Below are 20,921 nucleotides of genomic sequence, written 5' to 3'. Positions count from 1 at the left end.
AGTGACAGTAGAGTAATAATGCACAGAGTAACAATGACTGTAGGCAAGATCCGCTTGCTAGATGCTAAACTTTAGTGACTTAAAGTTTGAGGAGAAGCTGGATACAGATGGCCCCAGGCTTATGATGGCTCAACTTACGACTGTCTGACTTTACAATGGTGCAAAAGCAACATGCATTCGCTTGAAACCATACTTCAGATTTTGAATTTTGATCTTTTCCCAGGCAATCGTATGTAGTACAATACTCACTTATGATACTGGGCAGTGACAGCAAGCCCCAGCTCCCTGTCAGCCTCGCAACCAGAGTAAACCACCAGCACACAAACATTATGTACCCATGCAGTCATTCTGGTTTTCACTTTCAGTACGGTATTCAGTAAACAACATGAGATATTCAACACTTAATCATAAAATAGGCTTCGGATTAGATAATTTTGCCCAGCTGTAGGCTAACATAAGTTTTCTGAGCACATTTAAGGTGGGCTATGCTAAGCTATGATGTTCAGTAGATTAGGCACATTAAATTAATTTTTGGCTTACGAGATTTTCAATGTACGCCAGGTTTTATCAGGAGAAAATCTCATTGTAAGTCGAGGAAGATCTGTGCTTGCATGGTCTCAAAGTTTCTCCAGCGAGAAATTTATTAACTACAAAGGGAAATCAATAGCAACTTTACAATAGAAAAACCCAGCGCACGCCATTTTAAATCAAGGCATCAACGCTAATTACCATCACCATGACGAACGAGATGCATCGACATCATTTCCCCTTATGGTAGTGGTGACAAGATCATTAATCAGTTTATGGTGTGTTGAAGAGGGGACTGTGATTAGAAAATAGGGCCAGCCCATGAGGTCTGTTTCATCAAGAACTTTGGAAATGAAGAAGGGGGGGGGTGTGCAGCTAACGCTCATTTGGCTCATCAAGTTCTGATGAGTCCTGTTTGTTTTTAATTTCATGACCTTGGAGCCGCCTATTGTAAACCAGCCTCAAAATGGCTGGAAGAGAAAAAGCTGGGCAGCGAGTAACAACAGCAACAACCCCCCCCTCCAGGCAAGGAGTCAGGTTCTGGGACTCCAGGTCCAGCTGGTTACCATGTGTCTTTGTATTTGACCAGCAGGCAAGGCAGTGATGGAGAGCCTTTATCATTATAGCAATATGGTATTAAAGAGATTTTTAGTGCAATTCAGGGCTCATACCTTTAAAAAAAATTTTTTTTCAACGTTTATTTATTTTTGGGACAGAGAGAGACAGAGCATGAACAGGGGAGGGGCAGAGAGAGAGGGAGACACAGAATCGGAAACAGGCTCCAGGCTCTGAGCCATCAGCCCAGAGCCCGACGCGGGGCTCAAACTCACGGACCGCGAGATCGTGACCTGGCTGAAGTCGGACGCTTAACCGACTGCGCCACCCAGGCGCCCCAGGGCTCATACCTTTAAAAGGAAGTGTGTTCTGCATTGCATTAGGATTTTAGGTGAAGTCGGCATGCTACCAGTGCCAGAGCTCAAGAAAGCTCTCAAACAAGATTTGTTTAAAGGGGGAAGAAGGGAAATAAGAAAGCACAACCCCTTAGACAACTATAGGAAACTACCAAAAAGCTCTACTTGATCAGTAATGGTTTTATGATCTATAGGAACAATTACAAGGAAGTGTTTAGCAAAACTATACTTTCCCAAGTTAGCGTCTCAAAGAGTCATCATCTAATCCTAAATCCTGAGAGAAATGGCTATCAAAACTTCACCCTAAGAAAGCTTTCTGAACCTCTAATACTGTGAGTGTCTTCCTCTGATTTCACATGAAACAGTGCCGGGACTGCTCAAGAGGAAGGTGGCTGAACTCGGTATCCTACTGGACCTGTTCTTCTGAGAGGATATGGCAGGAATAAAGAAAGCCTGGGTTGAACATCAAAATATGAAATAAATGTCTCATGAAATCTCAAAAAAAACCCCACAGAACCTGGCTTTAGTTCCTACTTCATCCCTTACAACCTAGGTCACAACTGACAACTTGGGACTTTCAAGTTTGCTTTACCTATAAAAACACAACAGATGTGCTCACTAGGTACACTGCAGCATTCCTTAAAAGATCAAATAAAATAATATACATGGCAAGGTTTTGTAAATTATGATGTACTGTGTAAATACCAATTATATCAGCTTTGTGGCTGAATCACTATAAGCACAGCTTGAAAATCTTTTTTAACCATGCTCTGGGTTGACGCATCCCACGTGGTGAAGTTACTGTATGTAAACACTTCTAGAAAAACTTGGGAATAGATTGCCTGCCTGGAGCCCAACTGCCAGTCACAAATGTTTTGTCACGGCGTCAAAATGAAGGTTTTTCCAATAAGATGAAAACAGAGAGGGAGGCAAACCATAAGAGACTCTTAAATACACAGAACAACCTGAGGGTTGCTGGCGGGGTGTTGGGTGAGGGGATGGGCTAAATGGGTGATGAGCATTAAGGAGGGCACTTGTTGAGATGAGCACTGGGTGTTATATGTAAGTGACGAATCACTAAATTCTATTCCTGAAAACCAGACTACACTATATGTTAACTAACTTGGATGTAATTTTTTTTTAAAACGAAGTTTTTCCATTCCACGAATACCACCAAAGAAAGGCAAAATCTATTAGCTTCTTTCCTATGCAACAAAGATATTCTTTGTAAGGATTTTCATCTGTGTGACTACTGACACATGTGCTGAATCTTCTTTTCCAGAAAGACTGTTGTATACCCTTGCAACTATTCGCCATTTTAAAAATCACATCATGATGAAATTGTGAGGGATGGCAAAAGGCCTTCTCACATTCAGAGGGTCTCTCTCCAGAATGAAGCCAACGATGTTGAGAATGTTCTCTGACTAGAGGTTTTCAGTGGGAATTGTACTCATCAGCTTTCTCTTGAGAATGGAGCTGATAATGTTGAGTGAGGTAGGAGGGTCGGCTGAAACATTTCCCGCACAGCTTACACTGGTAAGGCCTCTCTTGGGCGTGAATTCGATAGTGTTGAATGAGGTGTGAAGTCCTGCTGAAGGCTTTGCCACAGTCACAACACTGACAGGCTCTCTCTCCAACATAGTCATGTTTCCGCTGATAGCGAATGAAATACGTCCGAGTGCAGGGCAACCTAGGGGGAAGAGCTTTGGCTGCCTCGTGGGCTTTGAGATGTTGGAAAAGATGCACATCCTGGATAAAGGCTCTGCCACACTGGAAACATTCGAAGTAGTCTTCCTGACCCTGAATTCTTACATGGCCACAGGTGTTTGTGTGCCGGGTGAAAGACTTTCCACCTTTACTGCATCCACGAGACTTCTCACTGGAATGAGTCCTCTGACGTCTGGTGAGGTGTGGCATGAGGTTGAAGGCTTCTCCACATCGTTTACCTTCAAAGGGTTTCTTCCCAGCATGCAACTGCTCATGTCTCTCACGAGCTCTTTGGGTGATAAAAGTTCTTTCGCAAAATCCACATCTGTTGTCTCTGTTCTCTTGGAGCAAAGGCTCATCAACCACTGGCTGGGGGCTGGTGACAATTCCAGGAGGAGCACATTGCTGGGGATCCTTTCCTGGAGGACCTTCTGACTGTTTAGTGAGATCTGAGCTTCTTTCAAAACCATCACTGTCACAGCCTCTTTCCTGAGCGGGGGTCTCGGGCTCACTCATCTTTATAGAACTTGAAAGTTTCTCCTGGTCGACCTGGTACAAGTCTGTTGGACCATCAGGAGAAGACTCTCCTTCGTGGACACTGAAGAAGTTACCTACCTGTAAATCCTCCATTCCCACCCCCAAGGATGGCTTTTCCACAGGCAGGCTTTGCTCTGGAGTTAGATCTTTGGTTTTAGGTCTTTTTTCCCCATCTAAAAGAAATGTAAAATTTCCTCTATTCTTTCCTCACAGAGACACATTGTAGAAACCGAAGAAAGGGAACAAAAAGAACTGGTCTCCCGCAGATTGACAGGGATTTAAATGGTTTGCTAAAAGTTTGGATTTTCTTCTGAGAGTAGTAGTAGTCAAAACTTTATGCTTTATACAAAGGCAACCCCCTGGGTGGGAAAGAAACTGAAGCCAAGGAAATCAAAGGTGGCATCCTGGCAGACATCACGGTGTGTGAGCAGAGGACAGATGAGATAGCAGAGCCAGACTACGATCAGGCACGCATCAGGATGGGGATAACCAGACCCATCACAGTGGATTAGATGTTTCGGGAAATGGTCTTTGAGGAGCTGACTCAAACATGGAGGACTGAGATAGCTGTTCTGCCAGCTCTCCTCACAGAGTCCCCCAAACCTGTCCTCTACAATCCCAGCACCGGCCTCCACGAGCTTTAGCCTGCAACGGCAGACTCCCAACTGGTTTCTCTGCTGCTCTTCCTAAAGCCCATTTTCCACAGAATCACCAGAGCGATCTTTCTAGAACAGTGCTGCCCAGTGGAATGCCCTGAAATGAGGTAAATCATCTATATTTTTGCCGTCTGATAGGTAGCCACTAGCCACACATTGGTAATGAACACTTGAAATGCGGCTGGTGTGAGTGAATTTAAATTTATGTACTTTTAATTGGTGTAAATTCAACTACATGTGTCTAGTGGCCACTACATCAGACAACACAATTCTATGGTGTCAATAATAACACCTCATTCCATGGCTCAAAACCTCTGTCTGTCTCCTCAACCTCATCTCCTGTCCCCTCCACCTTACTCAGACCATATTGCTTTTCTTCCTATTTCTGGAACACCCAAGCTCATTCCAACCTTGGGGCCTCTGAATTTGCTATTCCCCCTACCTGTAACATTCTCCCTCAAGATTTCTATGTGGCTCCCCCTCCATCTCGTTCAAATATTCCTCAGTGAGTTCTTTCCTGACGGTCCTGGCTTCAGCAGCCTCCCATTTGTCACTGTCTGCTTTACATTCAGACTCTATTATTTGCCTGGGTATCAACCATCACCCCCATTAGAAGGCAAGCTCCATGGGGGAAGGGATTTGTTACTGTATCCACAGAACCTAGGACAGGGCTGGCCCACCACAGAGGCTCAGTAAATATGTGTGAAATGACCGAGTGAGTCAAAGAGTGAATGAACAGACTAAAGAAGACACTGAAGGCAACAGAGGCAGGTAGAAGAGTCCCCACGGTAGATCCTTGAATTTTATTGGGACATTCACTTCTCTGCCCATACAGGACAAGGCAGGGAGGGCTGCACTGATCAGCACTAGACTGGGCACAGCTACTGGTTCAGGGGTGGGACAGGACCCAAATGGAACACTGAAGCTTCCTCACTCATGACAATGCTTCTTGGACTCACCTGCTTTCTCTTTCTCTTTCTTTCTCTGTCTCTCTGTCTCTCTCTGTCTGTCTCTCTCTTTCTCTCTCTCCTTGCATGGAAAGAAGAAAGAAGATCTAGGATTTGTTGGCAGAGTGACAAGAGGAAATGAAAGTAGGCCTTTGATAACATCACTGAGCCCCCATTTCCAATGATCCCTGAGGTCCACATGAGCGGTACTGGAAGCTAATAATCCCCCCTCCAGCTTATACAGTGTTGGTGTGGTTTTCTATTGAGAGGCACTGAAGGACAACGACGATCCTGGCTGATACACAGTGACCCAACTCAGAGAAGGAAAGGATTTCATAAAGATGGCAAATGTTATCATATTGTAGCCACAGAGTTGGAAAAGGTAAAGTCTAGAAGGTTCTTGTCCTGAAGTCATAACGATGTTGGTAGAACACAGTGTGAGAGAGGGAGAGGGAAAGACAGAGAGTGTGTGTGTGTGTGTTGGCAAAGGTGGGGGGATGGAAACGAGATTGTGGGGGTAAAGGAGGGAAGGGGAGGGGAGCCTCTGCGTGTCAAATCTGAAGACCTGGCATGAGGGAACATAGGAAGCAAGTGGAAGGAAGAGTGGTGTCATGCCAAGGTTTTCTCTTGTCTGAGTTAAAAAGGAAAGACCTGGGACTTCTAGCTGCAGAGGCAAGGGCGTGAAAAAGTGCAGGGGTTGGAACACTAGAGAAAAGGGAAACGGCGTCCCTGGAACCAGGCAGGAGAAGAGCTCAGTCAGCAAGAAGAGAAGACGAAAGGAGGTACTAAGTGCCCACAGGGGGTGAAGCCTCGAGAGCCCTGAGTCAAGCGCGCCTACCGGCCCCCTCCCTGGCCTGAGCGGACCCTGAGGAATGCCCTCTGACCACAGCTCCCAGCCCCCAGCCTGTCTTCCCACGATTCCGGTTTCCATGGGCTCTCTGCTCTCTACTCACCGTGATGCATCTCTGTATCGCTGTCTTCCTCCATCACATGTGACTCCTCCTCTTCCAGCTGTGAGATAATGTCGGGTTTAGAGAACTGGTACCCTGTTGAAGAAGGAGACTCATAACTGGGGGATTCTTCCCTGACCCACAGCAACTCCCAGCCTAGGCTCTAAAGACTCTGCGATAATAAGGAAGATGCAAATGCACAAGAAAGAAAAATGAAGCCCATTTCTAAAGATTGATCAGGGCCCAAGGGACAGGTGGCATTGTCTGGAGCATTTTTGGTTGTCACAAGTTCAGAGAGGAAGGAAGGCTATTGATATCTAGTACAGGGGCCAGGGAGGCCACTAAACATCTTAAATGCCCAGGACATTCCTCCACAGCAAGCAACGATCTGGCCCACATGTCAGCTGTGCCACGGCTAAAAAACTCTGCTTTAGAATAAAACCGGAGGACAGTGTGCTGGGCCCTCTACTTCAGCCTGGGGGATCTGATGTCATAGCTGCTCAAAAAGTAAACGACATGTGGCTCTCTTCCTCCTGTGATACCTTCATTCCCTTGGTCATGAAATGCTCCTTTTCCCCTACTTCTGTATTTCCCAAACTTAAGTCATTTGCATACCACCTGCCATGGTCTGGATGTTCCTGTCCCTGTAAAATTCATATGTGGAAATCCTAATGCCCAGTGTGGTGGTGATAGGAGGTGGGCCTTTGCGGGGTACTTCAGTCATGAGGGTGGAGTCCCCATGGATGGGATTAGTAACCCTATAAAGAGAGGCTTCAGAGAGATTCCCTAGCCCTTTCCACCAAGTGAGGAGACATCGAGAAGCCTGTGACCTAGAAGAGAGCCCTCACCTGACTGTGCTGGCCCCCCGATCTTGAACTTCCAGACTCCAGGACTGTGAGAAATAAAGATCTGTTGTTCAGAAGCCAGCCATTCTGTGGTGTTCTATTACAGCAGACCAAACGAACGAAGACACCACCTCGTTATTTCCTTGCTTACTGTCTGTCTCACTGCACTGGCATTAATAACATCCACAAGAACAGGAATCCTCGGGGCGCCTGGGTGGCGCAGTCGGTTAAGCGTCCGACTTCAGCCAGGTCACGATCTCGCGGTCCGCGAGTTCGAGCCCCGTGTCGGGCTCTGGGCTGATGGCTCAGAGCCTGGAGCCTGTTTCCGATTCTGTGTCTCCCTCTCTCTCTGCCCCTCCCCCATTCATGCTCTGTCTCTCTCTGTCCCAAAAATAAATAAACGTTGAAAAAAAAAAATTAAAAAAAACAAAACAAACAAAAAAAAACCTTTAGAGGGGGGCGCCTGGGTGGCTCGATCGGTTAACCCTCCGACTTCAGCTCAGGTCACGATCTCGCGGTCCGTGGGTTCGAGCCCCGCGTCGGGCTCTGGGCTGATGGCTCAGAGCCTGGAGCCTGCTTCCGATTCTGTGTCTCCCTCTCTCTCTGCCCCTCCCCCATTCATGCTCTGTCTCTCTCTGTCCCAAAAATAAATAAACGTTGAAAAAAAAAAATTAAAAAAAAAAAAAAAAGAACAGGAATCCTCATCCATTACCTATACTGCAACCTGGCACGCTGACAAATTTATTACTGACCCTCCCATTTCGGCCCTATCTGTGTGCCATTTATAGTAGTGTTTAGTGTTTAATACTTTTCTTTCTTTCTAAAAAATGTTTATTTATTTACTTATTTTGAGAGAAAGAGAGCATGTGTGCACAAGTGCACAGGGGGAGGGGTAGAGAAAGGAGAGAGAATCCCAAGCAGCACACAGCCTGATGTGGCGCTCGATCTCATGATCTGTGAGATCATGACCTGAGCTGAAATCGAGTCGGACACTTAACTGATGGAGCCACCCAGATGCCCCTTAATGCTTCTCTTTAGATCACCTCTTTTTTTTAACTTAAATACACTTAATTTAAATGGAAGCTTTATATCAACGTTAAAAACAGAAACCACTGTTATTTGCAAAAACAAAAAACAAAAACAAAAACAAAAACAAAAACCCCTTAAGGTAGTAGAGCAATAGCTCCACCAGAAATGAAGGTTACTGAGTGCTGCCGGTCTAAGGCTTAGGCCTCAGGTCTGCTCTCTCTTTACTCAGATGGGAGACCAACAAGATTTACTACCCAAAATACCCTTGGGTCTAACCCACCATACCCACCCCACACTTAGGAAGACAACATCCTGGGTGATATGTAAGATCTCAACTAACCCCAAACCTTCAGTGACGCAAGAGGTCAAAGCATCACAAGACAGAAATGCCTCTGGGTCACCTCATGAGGGCTGAAGAGGTAAAACTGATTTATTCCCTCTATTTTAAGTCACAAATATGGTAACTGAGAGAAGAGTTACATTGGAAAAGGCACTCTTTTTTGCCTTCTTCGTGACCAATAAAAGTCACGGTTCACATTACACACTCTTGTGCCAGGTTTGAGGTAAGGCACCCCCAACCCCTGCCCCACCCCCCAGGTCTCTGACTTCACAAGGACCAGAGCACCAGCCTGCTGCCAGTGGAATGCTGTTTGGTTTTGATTGTGTGTTTCAGGAGACCTCAGGGCCCCCCAAAAAGCCACTAAAATGAGGATCCTGGCACTGGCAACAAAAACATGTAGCCTGTCAGGAAAGGCAAACCACCTTGCCTCTGGATGTGAAGAGAGACTGGGAATCTCTGACTCTAAAAGTTTAAGTCCAGCAGAAGCCTTTGGAGCTCCTGAAAGTTTCATCGATTCCTTCGCGCATTCAAAAAACATCACCACGTGGGTCGCCTGGGTGGCTCAGTCAAAGTGTCTGACTTCAGCTCAGGTCATGATCTCACAGTTCATGGGTTCGAGCCCCGCGTCAGGCTCTGTGCTGACAGCTCAGAGCCTGGAGTCTGCTTCAGATTCTGTGCCTCCCTCTCTCTCTGTGCCCCTCCCTGGCTCATGCTCTATCTCTCTCTGTCTCTCGAAAATAAATAAACATTAAAAAAATTTTTTTAAAAATCACCATGAGCCTTCTACTGCACCAAGACCTGATGAAGCAAACCCCTGTCTGGCAGTACAGCCATTTAATTTCAGGGAACAGATCCTGGGGCTGAACCGCTTAGGGTCACACCCCAGTCAGCCACTTAGTAGCTGTGTGGTTTTAGACAAGTAATTTAACTTTCCCAAGACAGTTTCCTCATATGTAAAGTGGCAGTAATAATAAAAATAACAAGAAATATATCTCCCCCTCACGGAACTAATATGAGGAATAAAGGAGTTAGGACAGGTGCAGTGCTTAGACTAGTGCCTGATAACACATATTAAGTACTCAATGTTACCTCTATGATGAGTAACTGAATTTGATATTAAAATACTGTCTCTGGTCTGGGTTGAGATTCAGACGTGGTGAATCACCGTTACAGACATTCCTGACGTGAGGAGAGGAAAGAGGTGAGAACCACTGCCTTATCAGACAGAAACCAAGTTCCATGGAGAAGACGGCCTTACCTAAGGAGACCAGGTTCCTGTAATTCTCCAGCATCACCTCCCGGTAGAGATTCCTCTGAGCAGCACTAAGGTAGGTCAGTTCCTCCAGGCTGAAGTCCACAGCCACATCCTGGAAAGTCACCAACTCCTAAAATACCAGAAACAATTCTAAATGATCAACATCCAGAGATTATCCTAAGGGGGGAGAGGAGTCTGATGAGAGAGGACTGAACATAAAGCATTCAGACCGGCAGAAAGCTTCTAACCCAAGTGTTGTAATCCAGAGGGTGTAGGGACTTAGTAAAGTACCCTTCTGTCCTGAAGTACAAGGAAAGAGGGAAAATTTCTAAGACAGTTCCTGCTGCTAACTACTACAAGTTTGGATTGGAGGAAGAAGATCCTTTTAAGCCACCTAATAAACAAATAATGAATATGAGTAACTGGAGGCTGAGCAGTATACCTCAGCCTCAGGAACCAGAGACTTAAGTTTAAGTCCTGGCTCTGGTTCTTATCATCTTTGTGAGTGTGGGTACTGAAGCCTCTGTGACTCATCTGTAAAACCCAAAGAGCTCATAGATATTCAATCATATTAACAGAGAAATGCAAATAAAAACAACAAAGTACCATTTATATCCATGCAACTGACAAAACTTAGTAAGTCTGACAATACCAAATGTTATCTAGTATGGGGACCCATGGGACCTCTTGCTAGATGCTAAAGGAAATGTAAATTGGTAAACTACTCTGGACCCAGAAATTCTATTCCTAGGTATATTTGTTCATGTGTATTTGGAGACAGATATTCTTAATAGTGCTGTTTGTAACATCCAAAACCTGGAAACAACCTATATGTCCGTTTAGAGTAGAAGAAATGGTAGAGTCACAGAATGGAATAATATTCCAGCAATGCAAACCAGTTAACCACAGTTACACACAACCATCTTGATAACCTAAGGTGAAAAAGCGCATACTAGAAGACTACATGAGAATATGATACACACTTTATTAATATACATCTCTTGTGTTTTCAGGAAAACATTATGCAGATCAATGAACAACTGATTTAAACTAGAAGAAGTCATGTACTGGCTGCCCAGCAACTACAGAGGGGTTTATCTGGCTTTTATTATGATTTTTTTATTATTTTAAATATTTAAAATTCATATTTACTGCCAACACCAAAAAAATTGTAGATTTAATATTATTAACTGGAGTTTTAAAACCAGAAGTCGGAAGACCGGAGACCTGAGCCCACATTCTCACATGGCACCACCCACTGAAGCTGAGCACAGCTGCTCCTTAGATGGACACTGTAGGGACAGAGGGCCACTCACAGGAGCAGATCTTCTAGAGCAGTGTTTCTCAAACTTTTTTTCCTTGTCTCTCCCCTCAAGGAATCTTTTTAGACTATTTCTGCCTAATCGCCAACCCCCATGAGGCTTTTTTCTGGTTCTAAAGGAAACGCAGTGTATTGATTTCATTAATTTCATTATTTATGAATTCATAAATTCATTAATTCCATTAATTATCATTTAGGTTTCAAAATATGATTTAACATGAACATTAAGGAGAGTATTTTTGAAAAAAAATAAAACCTCTCAACAGTACTATGTCCCTATATTAGCTGCCATTTGTTTCAAATATAAAGGAGCATAACAGTGCAAACCACATGAGGGTTGTTTTGAATAAGCCAACACTGGGCATAAACTGGAAAACAAAACAAACTAAACTTGTTTTTACTAAGAAAACAAACAAACAAAACAATTAATGCAAGAAATAGAAAAAGAGGGAAAATGTCAAATGTATCTGGGATGGTGATTAAGAATAACAGAGAAAAATAAAGCAGAGAAGGATATAGAGTCAGGAACAAATTTTAAACAGGGTAGCCAGGGAAAGGCTCACTTAGGTGATACTTATATAAAGACTTACAGAAAGTGAGAATGTGGTTTAACTGGAAAGGGAAGGTCTGGAAATCAGGAAGGTGAGATCCCCATTTGGAGAACAAAGTCAGAAGAAAGACTGACTCACCTGGGGTCCAGCAGATAAGGGTTTTTCAGACATCTCTGTGTCCTTCTTTTGTTTTTTGGTGTTCCTCTTTTTGGCAAGGACAAAGTCCTGAGCAGGGAAACCTTGAAGGGAGAAAGGAATGACCACGGAACTGAGTTCAGTCTGGCAGCACCCACAGACACAGAGAGTGGCTTGCCACCCCACATCAACCCCGCCCCTGCCATGGAAGACAGCAGCAGTCCTGGACTTCCTGTAAGAGAAAAACCAGAGAAATCTTTCCTCCTCTCAATATAGCAAGTTCCAAAAAAGAGCTCTGGGCGTTTCCCAGCTCTAAACCCTTCAATGACTCCCCACTGCCTTCCACATAAAGTGCAAGTTTCCTTTTTACCAGTGGTTCCCAGCCTCACTGTTCAGTTTCTCAACTGTAAGATGGAAATAATAATACCTATGCTCAGAAGGGATCTTATAAGGATTAAGCATTACGTGTACAACACACACACAAAGCATGTTAAAGTGGCAGCTCTTCAAGCTTTTCCTACATCTTTTTCATTCACTGATCTAGAAGACGGCCACCACATTCCCCACAGAAACCTGCACCTTGAAGGCCTGCCCTGCCTGTAGTCTCTTCCCAAGTGCACCTTTCATCAATCTGTTGTTTCTCCCTCATATCCTAGGGAGCTTTCTTTCCTTTTCCCTGAATTCGAGCTCCATTTGTTAACAGCTCTGGCCCTTTGGCCAACTTTTTAATATCCCCTATGTCCACCGGAGGCAGTATAACACCATGGTTGGAGTATAGGTGCTGCAGCCAGCTGCGGGATAGGAATCCTGACTGCCGGGTACAATTGTGGGCAAGTTATGCAACCTCTTTGTGCCTCTGTCTCCTGTACAAAATAAGGTAATAACTGTCTCAAGAGCTATTAAGAGAAGTAAATAAATTAGTTGTGTATAAAACACCTAGGATTAGTACATTGGAAGTATCCAACGTGTTCGCTACTACCATCTTCCAAATTCTTTCAAGGGATGAAGGTGCACAGAATTGGGTTAGTAACGATCCTTAATTCACGATATCCGTACTAAACCACGCATGACCCTACTTATTTTAAACGTATTCATTTACAAGTATAATTAATGCCTGTGAATTCACTACCCAACCCCCAATCTAGAACATTCCCAATAACTTACACCTACTCGTGTGCTTTTTCCTGTCCACAACCCAGCCTTTTCTCCAGAGGTAACTGTAGTCTTATATTCATATTTTTTGTTCCTTTGCGTGCCTCTATCTCTCCCCCTATCCATCTCTCTCTCCCCCTCTCTCTATATAATGCTCCTAAAAAATACTTTAGTTAGTATCATTTTTGTTCAAAGGACTATGAGGAATAAATGACTTTTTTCCTTCACTGTTAAAATACCCTTCTTTCATTATTAAAATCCCAATCTGGTAACTTGAGTTTCCAAGAGCCCACATTTTGGTAGAGGTTAAACTTCCAGGCCATGTTTATCTCACATTTTATACCCTCATTTTTCTGGTTGTGTGTATTGTTTTGTTTTGTGTTGGTACTAAAGTTTAGGCTGGATAATAAATGGAGCAGGGGACAACAAAGCTGGAGAGAAGGTATACTCTCAGAGAAATAGTAAATATTAAAAACTTTTTTTACATTTATTTATTTTTGATAGAGAGAGACAGAGCACAAGTGGGAGAGGGACAGAGAGAGAAGGAGACACAGAATCTGAAGCAGGCTCCAGGCTCCCAGCTGTCAGCACAGAGCCTGACGTGGGGCTCGAACTCATAAACCACGAGATCATGACCTGAGGTGAAGTCCAACACTTAACCGCCTGAGCCACCCAGGCACCCCAAGAAGTAGTAAATATTAAAAGCAAAAGCCAAGCCCCAAATTTCTTCCATCTCCTATGAGGCAGATTAGACTGGATTATAAAATTCATTCACTTATTCTTTTGACAAATTTTTAAATGTATTTTGCTAGAGAGTACGCACATAAGTAGGGGAGGGGCAGAGAGAGAGCGAGGGAGAGAGAGAAACCCAAGCAGGCTCCACAACATTAGTGCAGAGCCCAATGTGGGGCTTGAACCCATGAACTGTGAGATCATGACCTGAGCTGAAGCCAGGAGTCAGACACTTAACCGACTGAGCTGCCCAGGCGCCCCTGACAAGTTTTTATTCATCTCCTTTTACGTGCCATGCACACAGGGGATGTTCAATAAGTTGAAATGGCAGTTGCTTCCTTCCATTCTCACCTTTCTCCCCACATGCTTGGATCAAGCCGGCCACCAGGGCTTCTGCCTCCTTGCTGTTCTTAGGCTGTTTTGACCTCACCCAGGTCTGCACCTCCTCCGGTAGGGTGCTCAGAAACTGTTCCAGCACCAGTTGTTCCATCATCTGCTGCTTGGTGTGGGTCTCGGGCTGCAGCCATTGCCGGCAGAGCTCCTGGATTTGGCTCGCAGCTGGGTGAGGCCCAGTCACTGGAAGATACTGAAAATGCCTAAACGTTTGATGAGAAGCTTTCGGAGCCCCTGGACTTCTTATGGGGATGGTTTCTGGATTCTCTTCTTGATCATGTAGGTGGAAGAGCTGGGGATTCTTCAAGATACCCAAAATGTCTGTCACGTGCACCATCTTTACAGCTTGGCCCTTCATAGGATGGAGATACTCTAAAAGGCAGGCTGCTACAGAACACACTGGTGTGGAAGATGGTGGGTGGAATTGTAGCGGATGAAAACAGGATACGGAAACCCAGGACCTGCAGAAATCATGTAGAGAGACTCACAAATGGCCTGCACAGTTGGGACTGGACAGTGGGGTACAGGTGATTTGAAACAAAAGGAGTTACCACATTTCACACAAATGCCTAACTACACATTTACAGAAATTTGCACATCCCCAGATATGATGTTACTTCAGTCCCCTCCCCAGGTCTACAAAATTCATGGGCACAGGCTAGAAATCTCTCAGAAATGGCACTGAAGGGAAAAGAGACTTGAACCTCAAAACACAATGAACTGTATTAATTTGATCCACAGAAGAACTTCACTTCAAAAATAAATGACTGTGTATTATACAAAACAAGGAAACAGCCTTTCTAAATTTTTTTTTTAATTTTTTTTTCCAACGTTTATTTATTTTTGGGACAGAGAGAGACAGAGCATGAACGGGGGAGGGGCAGAGAGAGAGGGAGACACAGAATCGGAAACAGGCTCCAGGCTCTGAGCCATCAGCCCAGAGCCCGACATGGGGCTCGAACTCACGGACCGCGAGATCGTGACCTGGCTGAAGTCGGACGCTTAACCGACTGCGCCACCCAGGCGCCCCTCTAAATTTTTTTAAACATTTATTTATTATTGAGAGAATGAAAGAGACAGAGCATGAGCATGGGAGGGGCCGAGAGGGGGGGGGGTACACAAAATCCAAAGCAGGCTCCAGGCTCTGAGCTGTCAGCACAGAGCCCAACATGGAGCTCGAACTTACAAACCATGAGATCATGACCTGAGCCGAAGCCAGACGCTTAACCGACTGATCCACCCAGGCGCCCCATGAATCAGCCTTATGATATGTATACCCTACAAACAACTGGATTCATTTGCAAAATATTAAATCAGTTAGAAAAAGGCAAATAAGAGCAAAAAAAAGTTAAAAGATATAAGCAGATATTGTGCAAGATAGCTAAATGGCCGAACAGACACGAAATGGGGCTCAACTGCATTAGTCATCAGAGAAACAGGAATCAAAACCACCAGGAGCTATCACAACACACCTTCCAGGATGTTCTCATTGAAAAGAATCAGACAATAGTAAGTGTTTTACAGGAGACAATTAAACATTTCATTTTAATTCTTTGGTCAAAATCCAGTCTGGAGTAAAGTATGAAAAGTATTTTTTTTTTTCCTAAAAATTTTCCTGCCACTACAAATAAAAATTCGCTATCCTCCTTCTTGCTTTTTAAAAAAAATGTTTATTTATTTATTTTGAGAGGGGCAGAGAGGGCGCGTGCGCATGCATAAGCAGGGAGGAGGACAGGGAGAGAGAATCCCAAGCAGGCTCCCTGCTGTCCTCAAAGAGCCCAACAGGGGGCTTGAACCCAAGAACCAGGAGATCACAACCTGAGCTGAAACTAAGAATCAGATGCTTAACGAACTGAGCCACCCAGGCGCCCCTGTCCCCCTTCCTTCTTGGGATGTGTGACATCCACCCTGAATTGAACTTCCAGGTGTGCAGCCCAGGGAAGGACCCTAAGAAAGGATTACTAGAAATGAGTGTGGGATCACACCAGCCTAGCCTGCCTCCCTACACTAGCCAGGTTCAAGGCGTGTAGGGTGTAACAATTCTTCCTCCTGGCTCACAAAGGGAAACTATGACCTTGAAGGGTCAAGGCCTCCAGGTCTCAAGTACTGAAAGAAAGCTCATGGGCCTGCCTCCTCAGAGGGCACCTTCAGCATCCCTCCATTCTTCATAAATTCTTAACTCTCCTTCCCTTAAATTTTTATATTTTGGATTTCAGCCTTATCTTATTCCTACATCCATACCATCCAAGTTCTTTTTTTTTTTTTTTTAATTTTTTTTTTTTTCCAACGTTTATTTATTTTTAGGACAGAGAGAGACCGAGCATGAACGGGGGAGGGGCAGAGAGAGAGGGAGACACAGAATCGGAAACAGGCTCCAGGCTCTGAGCCATCAGCCCAGAGCCTGACGCGGGGCTCGAACTCACGGACCGCGAGATCGTGACCTGGCTGAAGTCGGACGCTTAACCGACTGCGCCACCCAGGCGCCCCCATACCATCCAAGTTCTAACCAATTACTTCATAGTTTTGGCACCTTCTATTTCTTCCCAACACTCTTTTACTCAACCTTTATTTTTTAACTCTTAATACCACTATAATCATCTGCACAGAAAGCTCTCTAATGTCAATCAATTGTTTCACAACTTATTTCAGTTCTTTTCCATGGGCATTGGTCTATTTGGGCTTTCTACTTTTTGAACCCAAGTTTAAAAACATCCTTTTTCAGAAAAACCATCCATTTGCTTGAAACTGAAGTATACTATTACATGATTGCACACAGTATTCTCAGAATATTAAATCCCTTAAGTATGCAACTTTATCCTTTACTAATCAGTGATGCTGCTTTATTCCTAGGTTTTTAAATTTCTATTGTTTGTTCTTTATTGCCACTTTCTCTTTTTCACCCCAAGTACCACTTGCTAGTTCCAAGGCTATTATTTTTGTTTTCTCATGTATTTTTATTTATTTTCATTATTTTCTTACTCCTTTTTTAGAGTTTTATCATTTTTTGTTTGTTCATTTGTTTGGGGGAGTTTGGGAACCTCTTGAAAAAAATGTATAATTTATTTTCCTTCTTCTTGACTACTGAAAGCTGTTAATTTGGGTTATACATCAACATTTAGGGATGTCACCCCTCTTATTTTCATTATTTTCTAAATAATTCATAATTGCACTCCGGGAAACATGAGGGAAATCATGTTAAAAAGTAGTGACAAAAGCAGCTAAGGTGATAAATATTTTTTTAAAAGGGGGGGGGGCCTAAAAAAAGTCCCTACTTAACATGTTAAAAATACTTAAAAAAAAAAAAAAAAAAAAAAAAAAAAGAGTCTCTTGATTTCAGAGTGGGGAAGAGCTTTCCGAGAAGCAGGGATGAGTGTCCGGAGAGATCCCGGGTGGGCAGAGGTCTTGGTGGGAGGAGAAAGCAAGGACTGAAGGGAACGAATGGAAGAGAGGCACCGAGGCAAGAGAAAGGGAGTAAATCAAGGCAGGCAGGGAGCAGGGCAGAGCCGAGGACGGAGTGGGACAAGATAAAGAGAAGGAGCAGATGTGAGGCGGGGGAGTCACGGGCTGAGAAAAGAGGGGAATGACCAGGGCAGGGAGGAGAGACAGACAGGACTGGTGGAACTGAGGTAGAGGGGAGCACTAAGAGGGAGGAGCGTAGAGCTGAGGGAGGGGGAGAAGATGCCCTGTCTTCAGACCCACCCTGGGTCTGAGAGCAGAGAGACATGGCCCTGATCCCGGAGAGGAAAGTCAGAGTTGGGGGCTAGGGCCGGGAAGGAGTGGGGGGGTGGGGGGGTGAAGGGGGCCGGGGGCCGGGAGGGGCGTGTCCTGTTGTTTGGGGCGGAGCCTTGAGTGGGGGCGGGGTTTCAGCCAGGGGGTGGGGCCTGAGGTCGGGCATGGAAGGACCTGTGGCTGGGGCGGGCCCTGGGCTGGAGGGGCATGTCCTGGGGTCTGGTGGGGGAGGGCGCTGGGGTCTGGGCCGGGAGGGGCGTGTTGAGGTCTGGAGGGGCGGAGTCTGTGAATGGGGGTGGGGCCAGCAGGCTGAGGGAGGACTTTAGCCTGAGGGCTAGGAGGGCAGTAACCAGAGGCCAGACAACTGAGGTCACAAAGGCGCAGAGAGGAGAGGCCACGCCAGTGCGGCGGTGTCCCTCAGCTCCCTGGTCTCCTCAGACCCCATGTCCCACCCAGGCCCCTTCCCCACGAGGGCTACTTCCCGTCACCCTACACGGAGGCTCCACTCACCCCACTTCCTCCTCCCCAGGCACAGCTGCGCTGGGCGCGGGTTCAGTCCCATGGTGGCGTCGCACCTCAGGGAGGCCTGCGCCACCAGCCCCGGGGCTTCTCGCGCCCTCGGGTGCCCGCTCCTCGCCCTCGCGTCTCCTCCAATCACGTCCCCCTCCCTGTCCCGTCCCGGGCTGCCCGCGCGCCACTCACACGCTGGCCCCGACGCCCGCTCACGCTCACCTTGCCTGCCTGGAGCCTCGCCTGACCAACTGAACAGCTCGCGCTCAGATTTGGCGCCTACGCTGCGGCGCATGCGCCCTGCAGCGTCTGCGCGTGCCCTCTGTGGAGCCGGCGGAGCAATGCACCTCAAAATCCAGGCCGCTCCTCGCTCGTTCCGCTGGGGGGCGCGCCAGGACACACATGGCAGAGATGGGGGAAGGGGAAGAAGGAAGTGGCCCCAGGGTCGCCTGAGTACTTAAGGTGCTTTCCTTGGCTTTTTGGTTCGTTAATATATGGTTTGCAGATTTTTAGGTAAACCAACAGCATGAGGTGAAAAGTCTTCCTCCCCTCCCAGTGTGTGCCCCATGATGAGGGAGTGTGGGGCAAGGTGAGGCAGAGTACAGGCCAGCAGCACCCCCACCCCCCAAAGTGGGATATGTGTGATATTCCTTGGACAGTCCTGGCTGCCCAAGAACAGGGGAAAGGGATTTAAGTGCTTGCCGTGGTGATATGGAAAACTAAGGCAAATGAAAAATTAAATTCCCTTACTGCCTACAGCCCATAGACAAGTCCTTGAAACTGGCACAGTGGCCTCCCTCTAGGAGCTCAGCTGCCTTGATGATGACACTTTGCTAGGGACAAAAGGGAATCTTGGCTTAATGTTATCCTGACACCCCCACCCCGACCCCACTTATTTTATTTTATTTTATTTTATTTTATTTTATTTTATTTTTTATTTTTAAAGTTTATCCATTTATTCTGAGACGCAGAGAGAGGAGGGAAGGGAGAGAGGGAGAGAATCCCAAGCAGGCTCTGCACTGTCAGCACAGAGCCCCATGCGGGGTTCCAACTCATGAACTGAGATCATGAGCTGAGCTGAAATCAAGAGTTGACCTCCTAACCAACTAAGCTACACAGGTGCCCCAGGATCCTGTAAGTCTACTTTCACATAAAAAAAAAATTCCTTTGGAAACTTCCTTTGTCTCAACTCCCCTGAGATATATGTGGGCAATCATACTCCAAGCTTATGGCTGCTGATATATATCCAAAGGGTCCCATGACTGCGGTTTTACTAAAGGGTAATAAATGGTGTTTTCCTAACAGTAGCTAGCCCCTCAAGGTCCTGGAAACCTTGCTTCCAAAATTCCTTAGAGACAACGCTATCCCTAACCCCCTCCCAACCTGAGGATATATAATGAATTACCCCTCACAACCCCAGTGCAGCTCTTCCTGCCCATGGGTCCTGTCCCAGTGCGTTAATAAAATCACCTTTTTGCACCAAAGACGTCTTCAAGAATTCTTTCTTGGCTGTCAGCTCCCAACCCCCCCACCATCACCCCAAAACTTCATCACACCACCCACCAATTTTTTATGCCCACGAAACATGTGGTAACCACTGCGATTAGTTTGTGTCCTTCCACATTTCTTTATGCATGGTGTGTGTGTGTATATACATATCTTCCACACCTGCATATAAGCACATATGATCATACATATATCTGTATGTGTGATCATACATATATCTGTACTAGAGTATATATTCCTGTACATATGCATGTATCAATAATATTAATGAATGTATTTTAAAATATGAAATATTTTTATAAATATATAAAAATTAAATATTATATAGTACAAATATTTCTGGTATAATATGTTATTTACATATGTAAAATGATATGTAATGGAAATATGTAACTATATAATCTATATTGTTATAATACATAGGTTCACTATTACACATAATTATACGTTTTCATAAATATAAGACATATTTTTAGGTTTGTGTAAGTACTCGTACTCTCATTTCCTCCCTTTTTTAGACAAAAGATGGCACACTTTACCCATTGTTCTGTGCCCTTATTTCTTTTCACTTACCAGTATGTCTTGCAGAGCTTTTCATATCAGTACAAAGAGAGATTGCTCACTGGTTTTGGATTTAATTTTTTAATGTTTATTTATTTTCAAGACAGAGAGAGACAGAACACCAGCTGGTGAGGGACAGAGAGAGGTAGACACAGAATCCGAAGCAGGCTCCAGGCTTCGAGCTGTCAGCACAGAGCCTGACGCAGGGCTCAAACTCACGAACTGCGAGATCATGATCTGAGCTGAAGTCGGATGGACACTTAACCGACTGGGCCACCCAGGTGCCCCTCACTGTTTTTGAATAGCTGTTTGAGTGATCTTGTATGGTTTTGACTTCAGTTATTTAATTAGTTCCTCACGGTTGAGTTTTCGGTACTTTCTCCTGCGACTAGTGTTGAGGGCATACTCTTGACCTTCAACAATTGTGCTGGTGTGTAAATCTACAGGTAAGATAAATTCCCTAACACGGGGTTGCTGAAGCAAAACATGTACATGTCTCTTATTTTTCTAAGATTTTATTTTTAAGTAATTTCTACACCCAACATAGGGCTCGACTCACAACCCCAAGATCAAGAGTTGCACGCTGCACTGACTGAGCCAGCCAGCCAGGCACCCCATGTATGTGT

General features: G+C 45.2%; 1 protein-coding gene across 6 annotated transcripts in view; it reads right to left on the bottom strand.

The window, feature by feature from the left end:
- Positions 1-20,921, bottom strand: part of LOC123577930 (zinc finger protein 215-like) — a 67,897-nt gene that overhangs the window by 42,224 nt on the left and 4,752 nt on the right. For 5 of the 6 annotated variants that reach the window (XM_045440375.1, XM_045440376.1, XM_045440380.1 and 2 more), the window contains 4 exons: positions 13,948-14,450; positions 11,716-11,816; positions 9,709-9,835; positions 6,240-6,332 (listed from right to left, as the gene is read on the bottom strand). In XM_045440375.1, the coding sequence (XP_045296331.1) occupies positions 6,240-6,332; positions 9,709-9,835; positions 11,716-11,816; positions 13,948-14,347 (721 nt within the window). In that variant the 5' untranslated portion in view covers positions 14,348-14,450. Of the gene's footprint in view, positions 1-6,239; positions 6,333-9,708; positions 9,836-11,715; positions 11,817-13,947; positions 14,451-18,450; positions 18,529-20,921 lie in introns of those variants that run through there. The other variant, XM_045440379.1, reaches the window with a different exon arrangement.

This window comes from Leopardus geoffroyi, chromosome E2 (assembly GCF_018350155.1).
Source record: "Leopardus geoffroyi isolate Oge1 chromosome E2, O.geoffroyi_Oge1_pat1.0, whole genome shotgun sequence".
Classification (NCBI taxonomy): domain Eukaryota; kingdom Metazoa; phylum Chordata; class Mammalia; order Carnivora; family Felidae; genus Leopardus; species Leopardus geoffroyi.
Note: the sequence above shows the minus strand (reverse complement) of the source record. Positions and strands in the feature narration are given on the sequence as shown.